The sequence below is a fragment of the Protobothrops mucrosquamatus genome, unplaced genomic scaffold (assembly GCF_001527695.2).
Source record: "Protobothrops mucrosquamatus isolate PMUCROS unplaced genomic scaffold, P.Mucros_1.0 scaffold31, whole genome shotgun sequence".
Classification (NCBI taxonomy): Eukaryota; Metazoa; Chordata; class Lepidosauria; order Squamata; family Viperidae; genus Protobothrops; species Protobothrops mucrosquamatus.
Genome location: NW_015386415.1, coordinates 639,483 through 658,529, shown reverse-complemented (window position 1 = coordinate 658,529; position 19,047 = coordinate 639,483). Strand labels below are relative to the sequence as shown.

Sequence of the window (19,047 nt, the reverse complement as noted above, 5' to 3'; positions counted from 1 at the left end):
TTTAATATAATTTTAATTACGACACAGCTACTAATATTTGGCTTTTAATTTGGTCTTAGAGGGGTTTTTATTTTGGTATTTATTAACTTTATTTTGGTATTTTATTGTTACTTGTTTTTAATATGCTGTGCACCGCCCTGAGTCCTTCGGGAGAAGGGCGGTATATAAATCAAATTAATAAATAATAAATAAATAAATAAATAAATGGGGGTGGGGGGTGTTCCTTATTGGACCAGCCAATGCAGCTGGCTTGGAGGGTGATTGTGATGTAGAGGACATGAAGCGATGCATCTTTCCTCTTAACCTGCGTCTTTCCCCTCATCCAGAGGACGTTGGTTGGCCTTGTGAGAGACCTGAGGGGGATTGCCTTTGCCTTCAACGCCAAGACTAGTTTTATGATGCTCTTCGAGTGGATGTATCCTTGACTCTTGTGCCTGTCCGCCTCCTGGAATGGGGACAAGGCTGACGACTGAATTCTGGACTCTCCAGTTCTCTCTGATAGCTCAAGGGAAGACGGTGCTTCACCTGCCGTGCTATGCTTGAATTTCCCAGGGCTGGTCAAAAAGCCAGCCTGCACAACATAGCACCTGATCTGTAGTAGTCTGCTTCTGACATTTATGAGCAGGTGGCTGAAATAATGTAGATTTGGGCAGATAGCCGGAGGAGGAGGAGGAGAATGCTTAACACTTATTAACTCTTACCTGAAGTGATCCAATAGATCATTTGTCTTTTCTTCAAGTCCTTTATTTGCCAACTGAGTCTGTGGTGGTCATCTTTGCAGTAATCTGGCCATCTTGGCTATTCTGACCTGAAGGATGAATGTCTGAGTTGGTTCTGGAAATAGTCAGGTGGTCCTTAGCTTCAGCCTTACAGCTACCCAGCCTACATGCCAATCTTGCAGCGGGCAGTTGAGCTCTGGTACCATGACCCAGCCTGCACCACCCCTGTGCTCAAGCTGATGGCTGAGCTGGTGCACAATAGGTAAGTGGACTCCAAGCGGCCTCCTTGGGTACCTGAAGTAAGGCTGTCCTACAGGGACGGCCAGGCAGAGGAAATAGGCGGTATAAGGAGAGAACACTGTAATTATTAGCTCTAAGAAACATAAATATTGATGAGATCTTAGTTGAAAGTGCTGGGATGAATTTCCAGTACCTTCAGACAGCTCCTAAAGAACTACTCAGTAGTAAAAAAACAACTTTGGAGCCCATAAAAGACAGGAGTGCCGACAGGAACAGCCCAAACGGGGGCAGGGCTGGTGTTTGCAAGTCCTTGGCCTCAGGCAGGTTCCATGGCCAGAGTCCATGGCAGTGACCTTTCCTGGACCCACCCACCCATTCTCTGTGAGGGAAAGGCAGCCCGAGACATTCCTCTCAGATGTTTACAGCATTCAGTAAGTGAAGTGGAAACAGCCACTAAATACTGTATAACGCTTTTCAAAAGAATGCTAAAAATCCATAGAGGGCAGCTTTATGCCTGAAGCTTACCTGCACAGCATCCTTGTTTAGAACCCAGGGCCACCTCTCTGGCTGCTCAGGGCTTGGGCTGCCCACTCAGATGGCGCGTCTCAGCCAAGGCACAAGTAGGGCTTTATAGGTTCTCCTGCTTGAGCAGGGGGTTGGACTAGAAGACCTCCAAGGTCCCTTCCAGCTCTGTTCTATTCTCACTTGCTTTCAGGTCCCAGAGGCTGCAGTTCGATGTCTCCTCCCCAAATGGCATCCTGCTCTTCCGGGAGACAAGTAAAATGATAACGACCTACGGTGGGTACCTTTTCCTTCACAGCCGTTGAACTGGGTCAGATTGGAAGGGAGCTTTGCCCAGGACTGCCTGGCCCACTTGCTGCTGTGGCTCTGAATTGGCAGGGGGATGGCCTGCACAGTTCTCTTCCCAAAGAGCATCTACTTTTGAAAGGTCTTCAGCAGCAAAGAAAGCTAGGCCTAGAGCTGCTCTCCCTTGAAGCCTTTTCCAGTTTAACAGAACTTGGCATTTGCTTTGCTTTGCTGAGGAGCCCTGGTGGTGCAGGGGTTAGAATGCAGCATTGTGGGCTGACTCTGCCCACTGCCAGGAGTTCGATCCTGATGGGCTCAAGGTTGACTCAGCTTTCCATCCTTCCGAGGTTGGTAAAATGAGGACCCAGATTGTTGGGGCCCATAGACTGACATTTGGAAACCACTTAGGGAGGGCTGTAAAGTCTAAGTGCTGTTGCTATTGCCATTTGCCCCTGTGCCAAGGCTGGACCAAATGCAACTCTTTTGTGGTTCCAGTAACATTCTCTGAAGACCGTCTCTTGGCTTTTCGTCTTCCATTTTTCCAGGAGCCACACAAGTCAGCTATCCTTTGAAGGAATGTTTTTGAGATATCTGCCTTGTTTTATGCAGGAAACCGTATCCTCACTTTGGGGGAAGTTCCAAAAGATCAGGTTTATGCCTTGAAGCTCAAAGGGGTTTCCATCTGCTTCTCCATGCTAAAAGCCGCCCTGAGCGGCAGCTACGTCAACTTTGGTGTCTTCCGCCTCTATGGGGACGATGCCCTCGACAACGCCTTGCAAACTTTCATCAAGCTCCTGCTCTCCATCCCACACAGCGACCTGCTGGTAAGAATGCACAGCGGCTCCGTCCCCCGCCTTCCTCCCCTTCCGCTTGGCTTTTCTGGGATTGTCCCCCTCTGCTGCTGACCGTACATAAAGGAGGCATCATAATTTGGCCTCCCTCATAATGTAATGACAGCTGGGCTACAAACTGATCTTTGCCTGTTCTGGCACTAGGTTGCTTCTGGAGAAAGTGGCAGCAGCTGCTGTTGCCCTGGCAGAGGGACCGGGGCATGACTGCCCCCCCCACAGCAGTTTGTCCTGGGGAGGGAGCGCTTGAGGTGCAGGATGAAAGGCCCTGGGGGGGGGGTTGCTTCCTCACTCTCACTTCCTGCCTAATGCAGCACTGCAAGGCTCAGACGCAGTGCTGAAGAGGAGGGCCAAAAGTCCGTCTCTCCCCTGCCGTCTCCCAGCAGTGGATGAGCCGATGCCAGATTGGCCTGTGGTCCTGGGAAGAGGCAGGCTGGTGGTCCTCGAATTACCACCATTCGTTTAGTGACCATTTGAAGTTACGACGACCCTGAACAAAGTGACTTACGACCTTTTATCACACTTACAATGTTGCAGCATTCCCATGGTCACCCGATCAGAAGTCACCTGCTCAACGACTGGCCTGTATTCATGACGGTTGTGTGATCCCCTTTTGCAACCTTCTGACAAGCAAAGTCAGTGGGGAAGCCAGATTGTTACTAACTCAACTGCATTGATTCACTTCACAATGACAAAAAAGGTCATGAGATGGGGCAACACTTACTTAACACCTGTCTTGCTTAGCAAAGGAAATTTTGGGCTCAATTGTGGTCGTAAGTTGAGGACTGCCTGTATTTGATTTAGGGTATTCCTAGTGATTGCTATGTGAGACAAGTTGTGTTGTGGTTTTCACGTCTGACTTACTGCATAACTTTAATTTATTTATTATGCCGCCCATCTTATCAGGTGACTCTAGGCAGCTTACAGCAAGATAAAAAGAACATTATAAAATATTAAAGAAATAAATATTAACATTAAAATCGAGACTTTGCTAAGGAAGGTACCAAAGTACAAGGGGGCAGAGGGGGAGTCTTTTAATCCAGCATGGAATGCCCCATCAGGGCTCCGGGCCAATCGGCAGTCAGGCCCTTCTCCTGGGACCAGCCAGTTGGAGTCCAGCGCATCCTCCTCCTGCAGGGGTGAATGAGACGGGCCAGTTCCACTAGGGTGAGGCGGTCCCCCAGGTAGCCTGGCCCTGTGCCATAAAGGCGATGACCCGCAGCTTGTATTGGGCCTAGGAGCAAACCAGCAATCAGTGCGTCGTGCTCAGGAGTGGTCCCATGCAGAGCACGTTTCAGTAGTCCAGAAGCGAGTTGATCGGGCCTGAGTGACCGAGCACAGGAACTCGTGATCCAGGAAAGGGCACAACTGGCACCCAACACAAAATTGCACAAAGGCTCACCTACCCACAACTGCGACCGTCTCTCCAAGCAATTGTCAGTTGTCAAAATCTTTAATAGTGAGATTAAAAGAATTCTGAGTTAAACAGTCACATGATATAAAAGCACAGGAATATATATAAAATAGCATTGGATGGTCAGGTCGTGAAACCTGTGAGATGAGGGCCTGGCGTTATAACAGCTCTACCTCTCTGGTCTAGGAATTCATCTAAATAATGGTTGCACTATCTGCAGATAATTTATCAATAAATTGGAAGCTGGACCTTCAGTGGTTATAAAAGTAAAGATGTTTTGAAAAACACTGCTTCTGATATTGGGATTGCGGGGGGGGGGGGAATAATATGTCTGAATGCTCCCCAAACCTCAGCATGTTTGTCACACATTCTGGGCCCACAAAGTTCTCCTAATCCCTTTCTTTATCTTTTTTCAGGATTACCCTAAACTCAGCCAATCCTACTATTCTTTACTGGAAGTTCTTACTCAAGATCACATGAATTTTATAGCTAGCCTGGAGCCACATGTAATCATGTATATTCTATCTTCCATTTCAGAAGGTCTCACAGCACTAGGTGAGTGCAACAATCGTCATTTGGAAGTTTGAGGGCTCTTGTTGAGAGCTGAGGAAGGGCTGCGAAAGTCTTAACGGTCGGGGCCAGCAGGCGCCCTGGGGTTTTGTTCTCCAGCAGCAGCAGCAGCAGCAGCAGCAGCAAAGGAATGTAGACTCCAACTCTACCTGGCTTAGACACAATGCACAGTAGAACATCTTAATCTTTCCTTAATTCCCTCGTAGTTCCTGGTTTGGTGTCTTCATTTTGATATAAGGATTAGCCTTACATTTCATGGCAAAGTGGGTGACAGAGCAGTCCCAAGCAATTGGATCTTTATTCCCCCCATTAGCTTTCTCAGGAAGATTTGGCAGCCTCAAGTGACTAGCCATCAGCCCTTGAGGAGGACAAAGGTTTGTGAAGGAGGGGTTCGCACTGATCATTCTGCTGGGTTTTCAGCTGTTATAGCCACCGCTGATACTGCATGAGAACCTTGCAAAGTTTGATCATAGAACCCTTTTAATGAGAATTCCACGACACCCGAGACTTATTCACTTCCGGGCTGCTCTCAAAGAATCATATGGCTTAGCAAAATTATCTGTACCTACGATGAAACTTAAGACACGTAATGCTTTTGTCTTAAGATATGAACAAGGCATACAACCTATCCAAGGACCTGAAGGGTTTAAGAAATCATGCCAGGAGAATAAGAGTGCACGATGGTCACAGCGGGCTTGGTCAGCCTGAGGCTGCTACTGCTCACCCAGGTTTTCTGGCCAAGGAAATGATCCAGCTAATTAAATAGGCATTTTTGACCTGGCGTAACTCTGGCCTCATTCCTCTTTGCCCCTTCTCTTTTCCTGGCAGATACCATGGTTTGCACTGGATGCTGCTCCTGCTTAGACCACATTGTCACTTATCTCTTCAAGCAGCTGTCCCGCAGTACCAAAAAGAGGTCTGCCCCATTGACCCAGGAAAGCGATCGGTTCCTCCACATCATGCAGCAGCACCCAGAGATGATTCAACAGGTCAGGACAAGGAGGGCAGGACTCGGGGGGTATTTCTGAAATCAGCTCCAGGTCATAGCCCTCGAGTTAGAATTAAAATTAAAACAACAGGTTGGAAGGGACCTTGTAGTTCATCTAGTCTAACCCACCCACCCACCCCCCGCCCAAGCAGGAGACTCTACACCATTTCTGACAGATGTCAGTCCAGTCTCTTCTTGAAAGCTTCCAGTGATCTGGAAGGCAATCTGTTCCATCGGTTGATTGTTCTCACCGTCAGAAAATTTCTCCTTATTTCTAGGTTGAATCCTTGTCTGGCCTTCAGGTGCTTTGGAAAATAGGTTGATCCCCTTCTCTCTGTGACAGCCCCTCAAATATTGGAAGACTGCTATCATGTCTCCCCTGGTCCTTCTCTTCACTAGACTAGCCATGCCCAATTCCTGAAACCGTTCCTCTTTGTTTTAGCCTCCAGTCCCCTGATCATCTTTGTTGCTCTTCTCTGTACTTTTTCTAGAGTCTCAACGTCTTTTTTATAGTGTGGAGACCATAACTGGTTGCAGTATTCTACGTGTGGTCTTATTAAGGCTTTATAGAGTGGTATTAGTAACTCACATGATCTTGATTGAATCCCTCTGTTAATGCAACTTAGGATTGCATTGGCTTTTTTGGCTGCCACCGCATACAATTGGCTCCCATTTGATTGTCTACTAAGGCTCCAGGATCCCTCTCAGTTTCTGCTATTAAGCCTGGTTTCACCCAATCTATATATGTATTTTTGGTTTTTCTTGCCTAGGTTTAAGACTTTACTTTTCTCTACATTGAATTTCATTTTGTTGAATTTTGACAGACGTGAACACTGGGCCCTATCTATCTGGATCTTGAGCCTATCATCTAGGGCGTTGGCTATTTCTGCCAGCTTAGTATCATATGCACATTTGATAAGCTCCCCTTCTATTCCCTCATCTAAATCGTTTATGAAGATATTGAAGAGTACTGGGCCTAAGATGGAATCTTGGGGTACCCCACTGCTTACTTCCCTCCGTTAGACATAGTACCATTAAGGACTACTTGTTGAGTACGGTTTGTCAGCCAGTTACAAATCTATCTGATGGTGTTGTTGTCCACTTGGTGGTGTTGGGGGCCATAGGCTGACTCCGTAAACCACTCACAGAGGGCTGTAAAGCACTGTGAAGCGGTATATAAGTCTAAGTGCTATTGCTATTTTCTTATCTGTTGGACTTGTGGAGAACGTGATCTCCATGCTTCTTTCTCTTTGGGAACCAGCTCCAGGTATTCTGGAAACCTGGATTGTGAACATCGGGACCACTGTCTTGTGGAAGCATGAGGAATGCAGCTGCTCGGTAGACTGAGCATCCCTTCGCTTTCCCCATGGATTGTCAACTGTGGGCATCGACTTTCGGTGTTGTGGAACAGTTCCTGCAGCTTCCTTAGCCCTATTTTCCAGAGCTTGTTAACTTCATTTCCCAAACCCTCTGGCTTTCGCTCAGCGATGGTACTTGAGTACCAAGCAGAGATAGGAAGTCTTTCTAGTTGTTCTATATGTTCATCACCTTTTCTTCTTTATATGCTTCTCCGGCCAACCTTTGCGTTTGCCTTATTGTTCCTGTCTAAGAGATTCCCTTCATTTTTCTACTTTTCTAAAATCCTGTTTGATTTTTGTCCTTGTTCAGATATACAGTATCTCATACCTTCTGTGGCCTTTGGTAGTTAGGTAACTTTTTCTCTGAGGCTTTGATATTTTGCATTTCGTTTTGTTTGTTTTGGTGGAATCTGGTACTCCCTGGGCATGATGCATCCCCCACTTCAGGGTGCTGGGACACCCATCTCTTCCCTTGTCTGTCAGCCTTTCGGGGGCTGCACTCCCAGTGGCAGAACTGACAGCATTACTGGGATGCACAAGCTCCTTCACCATAAAAGAAAGAGGATACAGAAAATCAGCATGATTGATTTACAGGATGTTCATTTTGCTTTACCCCACAATACAACAGATCTTGATTTTGCCATAAAGTGTTTCAGGATGGAAAGAAAGTAGGGAAATGTCAATCTCTTTAAATCGACCCATCCTTCCTTTGCCAAAGAGGCAAAAGGGGTCTGTTCTGCTTCAGCAACATTTCCATTGTGCATCCCAACAACCTGCTGATAGGAGATGGCATGGGGTTCAGTAGGGATTTCTACTGATTAGGAAAAGCTTAGTTTTGAAGAACAAGGTTTTAAACAGATATAAAGCATTCCTGTCAGGACCCATGCAGCTGGGAGAGACCAAGGAAACAAATGCTTAAATGGATTCCAGGAAAACCTCTGTAAATGCTGGTCTGCAGAAAATACAGAATTCTGAAAAGTGTAGTAGGAATGTACAGAATACAGAGTTGGAAGCGAGTTTGAAGGTCTTCTACCCCAACCTCCTGCTCAGAGAGGAGACCCAATACCATTTCAGACAAATGGCTGTCCAGTCTCTTCTTGAAAACCCCCAGTGATGGAGCACCCACAACTTCTGGAGGGAAGCCGTTCCACCGTTTGTTTTGTCTGTCAGGAATCTTCTCCTTAATTCTAGGTTGGATCTTTCCACCTGTTATTTCTCATCCTACCCTCAGGTGCTTTAGAAAATATGTTGACCCTGTCTTCTTGGTGATAGCCACTCAGATATTGCAAGATTGCTATCATGTCCCCCCTAGTTCTTTTCTTTGTTACACTAGACGTTCTCAGTTCCCACTCCCAATTTCTCACACTCATTTGTAGTGACTACATGCTTCTTGGAATACTTTGAATTGCTTCCCCCCAAACATCTGACCAAATTGCTGTTTATTAGATAAGCTGTCCTGTGAATTGCCCACTATGTCTACCTTTCCTTCCCAGTTTCCCCATAATCCCCGGCAGTACCCCAGTGTGAGCTCAGTAGACCTGTACAGTTGACTGGATTGTGCTTGATCCTTCCAGATGCTCTCCACAGTGTTGAATATCATCATATTTGAAGACTGCAGGAACCAGTGGTCTATGTCACGGCCTTTGCTTGGCTTGATCCTACTCAATGAAAAGGTAAGGCCGCTGATTTAGGGTAGTGTGTTATTGTGTGCTGGCACATTATCCTGGATAGCTCACAGTGTGAACTTCTCCTTTGCAGTATTTTTCAGATTTAAGGAACAGCATAGTAAACAGCCAGCCCCCTGAGAAACAACAAGCTATGCATCTCTGCTTTGAAAATCTCATGGAAGGCATTGAGCGCAACCTGCTGACAAAAAATCGCGATAGGTCAGTAACTTCACAAAAAAGACAAAACACCACCACCCAAAGTTCTCTGGCTCCCGGCTCAAAGGATCGCCCACCCCTATGAGTAGTTAACCCAGCCCGGTGCAGCCCTCCCGCGTTACTTTTCCCTCTCAGAGGGAATTGAATTGAATTCTGTAGGACAGTTATCCTTTCAGAAGCATTTGATCATCCCTGTGGTGAAGGACCCTGCTTGGCTCCTTCCAAAGTTATAAAGTAGCTACACTTTGCTTGTGTTCAAATCCAAATCTCCAGTGTCCAGTGAAGAAAACGGAAGGAAAAATTGGGAGGAGCTGAAGGAATATCAGGTTTGCCCCTCACTTGCGGCCATGTTTTCAGAGCTGAAATTCAGGGCATTAGAAAACTGAGCTTTGGCCAGAAGTTGGATTTGGCTGATTCTCATGATTCCCTGAGAATGAGCCCAACTCTTGTCTGATGCCATCCAGCCGCTGGGCAAAAAGGCAGGTCTGTTTGCCCCCATCCTAACGTCTGTTTCTTTGACAGGTTTACACAGAATCTTTCTGCGTTTCGTCGAGAAGTAAACGATTCCATGAAAAATTCCACCTACGGGGTAAACAGCAACGACATGATGAGCTGACGTCTCGCCAGGAGCTGCTCTCGGGGCTGGGGAGGTTAACTTTTCCGATGGAAAGACACGAGGGTGTTTCCGATCCCTGCTGGTCCTCCTTGGGGCTAGGCTGCAGGAGGGGGGCGTAAAAGGTTCACTCAGAGAGAGGTTTTTTCCCTTGGGGAGGCGCCGTTGGCACCTCCCTGCGTGAATGTCAGAGGAACCCTGTGTCCTGCCACGGCCTGCCTTGTATAAACATGTACATTTTTTCATAACATTTTGAACAAGGTTTATATTGACTCAAGTTTAAAAAAAAAGTGTGACTGAAATTTTTACATAGTGCACCAATGCTAGAGCGAGGGTGGTATGCAAGTGAAGAGTCTCCTGGCTACCTGCCACATTACTGGGCAAGGGGGTGTGAGAGTACAGAATTATATTTAGTAACTAGTGTAGAGGCACAAGTGTAAAATTCCAAATGTATATTTTTCTTATCTATCCCTTCAACTTAGACCATCCCTCCCCACCTTCCCCCATTAGGAGCTCAAAGCCATGCCACATTCCTGCCATGCGCACACACACACACACAGCCCATACACACACACAATTTTGGAAGATGGGAGGACTTGGCTATCTGGCAGCAGCTGCGAACAACTCCTCATATTGAGCTCTTGAAACGGCAGCTTCTCCCCCACAAGGCCATCCCACCACCAAGAAAGTGCACCGTAGATCCTTCAGACAAATCTCTTTTCCCACTAAAGCTGTGGGAACATTTGTTAAATGTTAAATTTAGTGAAAGCAACAGGGACCCATTTCCCTCGGCCCGGCCCTGCCCCGCCCAGCCTTCTTGCTGCTAGTTTTCTGTCCCAGGAGCCCAGATCTAATTGTAACCCTGGTTTCTCCCCCCAAATAGCACCTCCTTGATGGGGGGAGAATTATTTCCTCTGGCGATTGTGTGCTGGGTCCTTTTTCTGTGACCAGGTTGCTGAATGATTTGTACGGATGTTTGCTGCATACAGTGTAAGCATTGTGGCTGCAAATAAAGTGGTTTCTACTGAACTGCGTGCACTGAGGCCGGATTCCGGCGTTACTCTTCGGGGGTGCAAAGGGCAGGGGACCCGAGGGGGCCTCCCCGCCTGACAAGTGAGGGCCCATCTTTAGGGAAAAAACAAGCCACACAACGTCAATCTCGGGACTCACTGTTTACAAGGCAAGACGGAGACGGACCTTCTGCTGAAGTCCCGCATACAAAGCGGAGGGCAAACGTCGGTCGGGGGGCCAGAAGACGGGCGGCCCTCCCGGCGCCCTTGGGGGAGGAAGGCGGCGCAGGGGCAGCTCCCCAAAGCGGCCCATCCCTCGCCCTCCGAGGAGCCCCCAGCCTCTCTTCCCCCCCCCCCGCCTCGCTTGCACGACTCGCGTCCGGTCCGGCCAGGCTCTCAGCGGGCGCCGGCCGGGTCGAGCCCGGCTTCTGGAGCGCCCGCGCGGCGGTAGACGGCGCCGTTGCAGCCCTCGCGGTTGCGCGCGATCTCGATGGCCAAGAACTGGATGCGCGGCGCTGCGGAGAGGAGAGGCAGGCGAGGAGGGGCCTTCACGGGGCCGTCCCAGCCCGCCGCCCGCCGCCCCGCCCGGCGCTCACCCAGCACGGAGTTCTCCTCCGAGTAGCCGCGGCGGCAGTCGAGGCGCAGGAGAGTCCCGAGGTTGAAGTCCTCCACCGCCCCCTCGAACTGCAGGCAGAAGGGGCGCCACTTCTGCGGGGGGGGAGAGGGAGCCGTGAGCCCGAGCCCCCCCCCGGACCCCGCCCCGCCCCCCGGACCCCGCCCCCACCTCTTTGGCCGGCTCCGACTTGAGCGACTCCACGTCCAGCAAGTCGACGCGCAGGTCGGGGAAGCTCCGCCGGAAGGCCGCGTAGATCCGGTCGTCGGCCCGGGTGAGCCTCAGCCCCGCGGGGTCAGCGGCCGAGAGCAGCTGCGGGAGAGCCGGGCGGGTCAGCGGCGCCGAGACCCCCCGCCCGCCCGCCCGCCGCCCCCCCGGCCCCCCGCCCGGGACTCACGTGGAAGTAGACGTGGGCGTGCTGGAGGGCGCGCTCGGCCCAGGCCGCCTCCAGCCGCGGCTGCCGGAGAGAGGGAGGGAGGGAGAGCCGTGAGCGCGCCGAGTCCCCGCGCCCCGCCGCCCGCCGGCCCCGCGCCCCGCACTCACGTCGTTCCCGAAGGCCTCGGCCGGCAGTGAGAGCACGTGGGCCGCCTCGGCCGCTTCCCGGGCGCCCTGCGGGGGGAGGAGAGGAGGAGGAGGCGGTGAGGGGGCCGTCGGTCGGAGGCGCCCCCGCCCCAGCCCAGCGGCCCTCGCTCACCAGCGCGCCCGGACCCGCCGCCGCCGCCGCCATGCCGGAGCCGCGCTTGAGGGAGGGGGAGGAGGAGGAGGAGGCGGCGCCGGGCGGGCCCGAAGGCGGAAGGGGAGCGCCGGGGCCGCCCCGCGGAGGCTGCGCCGGGAGCGAAGGCGTGAGGCCCTCCTCCGGGGCAAAGCTCGCCGCCTCGCCTCTCCCGGCGAGAGGCGCCCGGGCGGGGCTCGAAGGAAACGAGGCCTCGGAGCCGGAATCCGGGCTGCGGGGCAGAAGCGGCGTTTCTTGCTCCGCTCGGCCGGCGCCGGTTCTCGGCTGTGTTCTCTGTGTGGATGCCACTTCCGGAAGTCCATTCTGGCCTGGGCAACAAAAAAGTAGCTACCAATTCTGCCAAACTGGTGCAAACTGGCTGAATCCCACCACTGAATTAAAGGGATCTTTGCAAGGTTTCCATAGCAGCCTCAATTTCTGACCTAATTTGCTTAAATATAATTACCCAGGACTTCTAGGTCTGCAAGAAAACAAGGTTCTCCCACCACCCCTTACAGCAAGGGGTCTTCATCTTCTTCTGGGGGGGGAGCACACTTTAGGGTTTGGGTTAAGGTAAGATGAAGGACAAGACTCTTTGTAAATACAATTTGTTTGTTGTTTACTTACTATTCCTGACCATTAAATTCTATAACAAAGATGGCCAAAGCAATACAAAGCAACCTAACTTTAACCATTAAAAAGTCATCAAACAAATACATCTTCTGATACCCAATATTTCCTCTGTAGAATTCTCAACTAATAGTTAACTTCTGTTTTAATATAACAGTAAGTCAATACTAACTCAAGAAGCTTGGGAAACTCTGAAAAATATGATCATAAAAGCCCAGTCCAGCACTTAAAAAGAAAAACAAGAAATCCTAGAAGAAACCAGTATGATTGCATAAATATCTCTGATAAACTGAAAGATGAAAAAGGGCAAATATAAAAAATGGAAAGAGACAGAATACCAGCATATAGCCTGCAAAGATGATCAGGAAAACTAAGACTAAGAATGAGCTAAGACAATGATGGCGAACCTATGGCATGCGTGCCAGAGGCGGCACTCAGAGCCCTCTCTGTGGGCACGCTTGTGCCCCGGAGATGGCGAGGGACTGGCCCCTGCCGCTCTGGCCTTGCCCACCCAGTCTGCCATGACCACTGCAGCCACGCCCACCCGGCACCCAATGATAAATAAGTGGGTTTTGGTTTGCAGTTTGGGCACTGGGTCTCTAAAAGGTTCGCCATCACTGAGCTAAGACTTGCAACAAATTTCAAAAATATTTTTTTAAAAATTTCAACATTAAAAAATAAGAAAAAAGTCAAGGAAACGATCAATCTGCTAATGGAAGATGGCAAGAAGGTGACGGACAGGGAGAAATGTGTTGAAATTAGCTCTCTTAAAGTCTAAGATGCTATTTTGATTTGGTTCTATTGGTCGTGACTTCATTATATTGAATATGACATGGTCACTCTCCCACAAAGTTTCTCTGCTAGTAAGAATTAGGTCAAGTATACCTGACCCTCTAGTTCCCTCCTTTAACGTTTGGATCACAAAGCTGTCAACTAGGCTCACCTTGATGATCTGCTAGCTGCAAAGTTTGTCTCACAGTCGATATCAGGGTAGTTTGTTTTATTTATTTTATAACAGAATAATGGAGTTGGATGGGACCTTGGGGTTTTCTAGTCCAAGCCCCTGCACAAGTAGGAAACCCCCTCTGGTCTCCTCTTAAAAGCCTCCAGTGTTGGAGCATCCACGGTTTCTGGAGAAAAGCTCTTCCACCGGTTAATTGCCTCTCACTGTCAGGAAGTTTCTCCTTAGTTCCAGGCTGCTCTTCTCCTTGATTAGTTTCCGTCCGTTGCTTCTTGTCCGGCCTTCTGGGGCTTCGGCTGAATCCCTCTTCTTTGCGGCAGCCCCTCAAATATTGGGAGACGTCTAGCACGTTCCCCGGTCTTTCTCTTCGTTGGACTAGGCAGCCCGTAGAGCGTTCCGTTCCGAGGGCAGGAGGGCGCTTCGCGGGGCTAACCCGGGGGAGTTGGGGCGCCCGCGCCTGGGAGCTTCGCCGCCCAAGGGGCCCAAGAGAGCGGGGAGGACACGCGGCCTCGGCGATGCCGCCGCTCTCGGCCATTCAGTCCCCGCGTGGACCGCAGAGCACCCCAGAAGCGCGGCGGCTCTGGCGGGCGCGGAAGGAAACCGGCAATCCGCGCCCGACTTGCGGCAGGCCCGACCTCCCGGCCCCTCGCGCGCTCTCGCCTCCGCCCCTCCCCCTCCCCGAAAGGCGGCCGCCGCCCAGACCTCACCGCCCCTCGCGAGGCTCCCGGGCCGCCCGAAGACCCCCGCTCGGCCCGCCGGCTGCGGGGGAAGCCTCTCTCTGCAGACCGGCGGCTGCCCGCCCGCCCCATCAGCCGCCGCCGCGCCGCTGCAGGTGGGGCGAGGCGGGCGCGCTGCTGGGCGCGGCGCCTTTCTGGGGCGGCGCCTGGTGGGGGGGGCGCGGGGAGGGTCGAGGCGCGCGTCGACTGGGCCCCTGAACCGCCCCCGCCCTCCCAGCCAAGGGCCGCCCGTTGCGGAGCCCGCGGCCAATGACAGGCGGCGGAGGCGGGGGGGGCTCCGGCACAGGTTGCCGGGGAGGCGGCGGCGGCGGCGGCTCAGTCGCGTAGGTGACGGGCGCGGCGGCGGCGGCGGAGAGATGNCAGACCTCACCGCCCCTCGCGAGGCTCCCGGGCCGCCCGAAGACCCCCGCTCGGCCCGCCGGCTGCGGGGGAAGCCTCTCTCTGCAGACCGGCGGCTGCCCGCCCGCCCCATCAGCCGCCGCCGCGCCGCTGCAGGTGGGGCGAGGCGGGCGCGCTGCTGGGCGCGGCGCCTTTCTGGGGCGGCGCCTGGTGGGGGGGGGCGGGGAGGGTCGAGGCGCGCGTCGACTGGGCCCCTGAACCGCCCCCGCCCTCCCAGCCAAGGGCCGCCCGTTGCGGAGCCCGCGGCCAATGACAGGCGGCGGAGGCGGGGGGGGCTCCGGCACAGGTTGCCGGGGAGGCGGCGGCGGCGGCGGCTCAGTCGCGTAGGTGACGGGCGCGGCGGCGGCGGCGGAGAGATGCTGGCCGCGGGGAGGATGGCGCCCCCAGGACGGAGCGTCCCTCCCGCCCGAGCCCCGCGGCTCCTGTGAAGGTAGGGCCCGGAGGCGGCGGGCACCGGCGCCACTTGGAGCGAGGGGCAGATCCCCTCCGGACGGACGGCGTGTTCCGGCGCTCGCCCGGGGCCGCTTCCCGAGAGCTCCCGGGTGCGGGGCAAACGGGCCCCGCTAGGGAGGCGCTCGGGAAAGCCGTCGGCCTTCCGCGGGAGGAAACGGGCCTCGGAGCCGCCCTTCGCCGGGGAGGGCGGCGGCGGGGTGAGGCGCTTATGCGGGGCTGCGGCCGGGGAAGCCGGGCTCGGGGCGGGCGGAAAGGGGCTGCGCTGGTCCTTGGCGCAGCCGACGCAGAATCGCCGGGCGAGCCCGCTGCCCGGCCCTCCCCTCCCCTCCCCTCCCCCGGCGCGCCCAGAGCTGCTTCGTCACCGCGCGGCTCGTCGCCCCTCGGCCCGCCCGCCCAGCCGCGGAGCCGCAGGGGGCGGGCAGAGGGAGCGGCTCGGCCGGGCGCGCGTTTTGCCCGCTGCTCGGCGCGCCCCGTTCCCGCCTGGTCCTGCCGCGCTCGGCCGCCGCCGACTCCAGCGCCGCCGGTAAGTCGGGCCCAGCTGGGGTTGCGAAGGGACGGGAGGGAGAAGGGCCGCTACACCTGCCGGCCTCGCTCGGCTCGAGACCGGAGAGCCTCGCCTCGCTTCTCACGGCCAGGCCTCCCCGCGGGACAACCGACGGGCGCCTGGCGGGTCTGGGAAGCCGCGCTCGATGGGCGTCGGCGAGGCGCCTTCCCCGACGGGGTCCCTTCGGCGGAGGAGGGTCCGAGCCGGTCGGGCGCTGCTCTCCGTTGCTCGGGCGGGGATGGCGGCGCTGGCCGGAGACTTCGCGCGACCTTTCCCCGCGTTTGCGCTGCGCTCTTCGGCTTTTCCCAGCCGGGCGAGGTTGGGTGCCGGGACAGGCGGTCCCGCAGGCCGAGAGGGCTCGATATTCAGGGGCTTCTCCGGCCGAGCTGGGAGACTCCCGTGGGCAGCCCCGGCCTCATTCGGGCGAAATGCCCTCCCTCGGCTGAGCAGCCACCGACTGCCGCCAAGTAGCAGCGGGCCCAGCCCGGCCGCGCCTGTCCGGCGCGCTTAACGCCGAGGGTAAGGTGGCGGGCGAAGCGCGCATGCGCCTGCCTTTGTGGCCGCGGGTAGCCGCCCGACCGGCTGCGTCGATCCGGTTCCCCGCTCTGCTCCGGCCACCCTCCCCGTTGTCCCCGCCGCCCCGCCGCTCTGTCACTGCCGGGCACCGGCTGCTCGCCACCGAGTCGGGAGGCAGGGCGCGCCGGCCCCTTCCGCGGTGAGCGCCACGAGGGCTCTCGGCGAGGACAGCTGCCCAGGAGCGCGGCGATGCTTTGGCTCGGCCGCCCCTTAACCCCCCCCCCCCCCACATACGCACGCGCTCACGCGCCGAGGGTGGGAGGACAGGGGCCTCCGAGGGGAGACGTTGCCGGGCTGCCCCAAGGGCGCTGCTTCTGGGTCGCTGCCGAGGAGGGCAAGCCGGGCTTGACCCCGCCCGCTTGGCTGCTGCCGTCTTTGGGCGGCTGGCCAGGTCCCCGTTGGCGCCGCAGCAGGGCTGGCTTTCTGCACTTGAAAGGCCCCCTCTGGCGCCCCTCTGGTTGGGCCAGTAAGGGAGGATGCGGGGCTGGCACCCGATCAACTCCTGGGGCTGACTCCAACATTTTGACTGTTGCAATTGTCCTTTTCTGTTTGATTGGTGGCAAGGGAAGCCCAAGGAGCTTTACTGAAAATCTGTAACTGGAAAAACAAATCCACAATACGTTATCCAAAGTATAGCCTGAAACTGGAAACAGATTGTGGATTGTGGTTGCAGACATTTCAAGCAAAACATTTAACAAAATATGGCACCACATGGGCTCACCAAGTGAATTGTGAGCTGCTGGACATGAAGATGTCCAGCAAAATGCTGGTCAGTGGGTCCTTCACAAACTGGACTGGGGTGTCAAGTGGAGTACTTCAGTCCCGGCACCTCTACATTTATATTAATGATTGATGGAGAGGGGGAAGGGATGCATATTAGATTTTGAGAGGAAACAAATTCAGATAACCTGAAGACAGCTAGACAGAAACAAACTGAAAACCATCTTGATAGAAGGGAGGTAATGAAATTGCCTTCAGTTAAATGAAAATCCAATACGGGATGGAGGGTACCTGGCTTGGTAACAGCTCCTTAAGCAGTGGATTGACACTGATGTAGCTCTCTTCAAACTCTTAAAGAAATGTCAAACCTCCTCTCTCTTGTCCTAAAGTGAAAAACGCAGAATAGTACATTTATGTTACAGAATGATAGGCTGCAATGCAATGGAATGTCAGAGAAAAAGATGCATCCAAGAAAAAGAAAAGCCACTTTTCAGCAAAATCTACAAGACTAAAGTGCTACAGAACCTTTGGAAATTGGGATTTATTGCCACTGCACCCTTAGCGGCTTATCTGGAAACAGGTACGGGTTGTGCTGAGCCCTGGAGTCAAGCACAGAACCCCCAAAATGGCCGGCCTTCCCTACAGCCTCTTGGCTGGATCAAGAAAGAAAGATTCTTGCTGAAGGAGGATGGTTCGTATCACCTTTGCCATTTATCAGCTCTGGAAGTTCATGGGGAATTGTTCCACCAAGGAGGAGGAGGAGGGAAGATTTGGGAGACAACAGAAGAAAAGAATCTGTCCTCATTGATCAATGCTAAATGATTAGACTACCTACACTTGGGAGCTGGCCAATATACTTCTGATTCTGGGTAACTATACAATAAAGGAGCCAGGATTGCAGGCCTAAAGAAATAATAGCTGATGTTCTTGTTTGCAAGAAGCTGGAGCAGACATCCACCTCTCCCTACCATCTCTTGGGCCCAAGCAAAACACTTCCAATTCTCATAGTAGTCAGAATGGAATTGCTGCCATTAAAAAGTCTCTCCTCCCAAACCCCAATTGGGGGGAGGTTTTCCACACTCCCTGAGCAAGTAACTGCCACACCAGACTAGATGATTTAGCAAAAGTAAACCTAAACTAAGAAGGACCCAACCTGGGACATTCTGCAAGGATGGTTCTTTTGGCAGAGAGACATCACTGTTATGAATGCAGTATTTTCTTGGAGCCAGACAGAATCTTCTGATTTGGACAGGTATTCCAGGTAAGGCCTGCCAGTGGTCTTCTAATGTTTGAACTCTTGTATCGTAAGACTTATGCCATGTTTCCATATACCCAACTGACGAAGCTGTCGAGGTGGCCAGACAGAAATACTATACTTTTTGTAATGCATTTTATTTTTATGCTTTATTTCATATTTAGCATCTAAACTCTAAAATAGTTTAGAATTACTAGTAATAAATTATTAGATACATGTTTACCCAGAGAAAATTTGTTTATACTCTAGTAGAGAAAATGTCTACCACAGGTCAAGAGTTTGGAGTTTTCACTTATCTGGATAGCTTCAGACAACTCAAGGGGACACGGAAGCTCCAAGACCCACAAAGATCACATGAATTGCAGGATGTGGGGCCGCCTCAGAGCCCCCACGTGCTTCTGGGGCCTCCTATCAGATACTTCTGCAAGAAGATCTTCCTCATCACAGTCATCAACCCTCTTCAGATTACACACAGGCTCAATCCAATGGGGACTTGTTTACAGAATACCACCGAAGAAAAGAAAGACTCCCGCTGTTTCAGTGGACTTCAGGGATGCAGGTGCCCCATAAAGCCATGTCTGCTCCATTTCTCTGCCTTCTAATCCTGGTGCTCGGAGGGCTTAACGTGGGCCACTCACACCTCTACCTTTCTTCCCCTTTGGCAGTTGCACAGCAGCCCAGCAGCAACAGCTCCCTGAAGTCACCGAGCCCAAGGCTCTCCCAGAGCAAGGAGATTCAGCAACAGAAAGTGAATCCTTCACTGATGACAGGGGAGCCAGCAAATAAGACACGGACAACCAAAAGTTGTCCGTGGCCAACTAAATTTACGTAACACTCGGGGAGAGGCATTTAGTGATGCAGATTTAGTGCATCACTAAAACTTAGATCACTGGAAATAGCTTTCTGGTTTCTACTCTGAGGCCTGGAATGGCCTCTTCTGGACATTATCCCTAGGTTTAAAATTGTGCAAATTAATGCTGATCCAAGAAATGCAGCT

General features: G+C 53.0%; 2 protein-coding genes across 2 annotated transcripts in view; one reads left to right on the top strand and one right to left on the bottom strand.

Annotated features, from left to right (window-relative positions):
• The window catches only part of XPO7 (exportin 7), a 33,761-nt gene extending 24,034 nt beyond the window's left edge, over window positions 1-9,727 (top strand). Inside the window, exons 19-27 of the mRNA XM_015811139.2 lie at window positions 327-415; window positions 874-981; window positions 1,675-1,757; window positions 2,376-2,590; window positions 4,445-4,583; window positions 5,427-5,587; window positions 8,519-8,617; window positions 8,703-8,830; window positions 9,350-9,727. Coding sequence (XP_015666625.1) covers window positions 327-415; window positions 874-981; window positions 1,675-1,757; window positions 2,376-2,590; window positions 4,445-4,583; window positions 5,427-5,587; window positions 8,519-8,617; window positions 8,703-8,830; window positions 9,350-9,443 — 1,116 coding nt within the window. The 3' untranslated portion in view covers window positions 9,444-9,727. The remainder of the gene's footprint in view (window positions 1-326; window positions 416-873; window positions 982-1,674; window positions 1,758-2,375; window positions 2,591-4,444; window positions 4,584-5,426; window positions 5,588-8,518; window positions 8,618-8,702; window positions 8,831-9,349) is intronic.
• Window positions 9,728-10,846: 1,119 nt separating this feature from the next.
• Window positions 10,847-11,790, bottom strand: PBDC1 (polysaccharide biosynthesis domain containing 1). The gene is made up of 6 exons (XM_015811115.1): window positions 11,758-11,790; window positions 11,607-11,672; window positions 11,461-11,520; window positions 11,235-11,375; window positions 11,047-11,158; window positions 10,847-10,965 (listed from the first exon to the last, which is right to left on the bottom strand). The coding sequence occupies exons 1-6, from the start codon at window positions 11,788-11,790 to the stop codon at window positions 10,847-10,849; spliced, it is 531 nt and encodes a 176-aa protein (XP_015666601.1).
• Window positions 11,791-19,047: the final 7,257 nt, after the last annotated feature.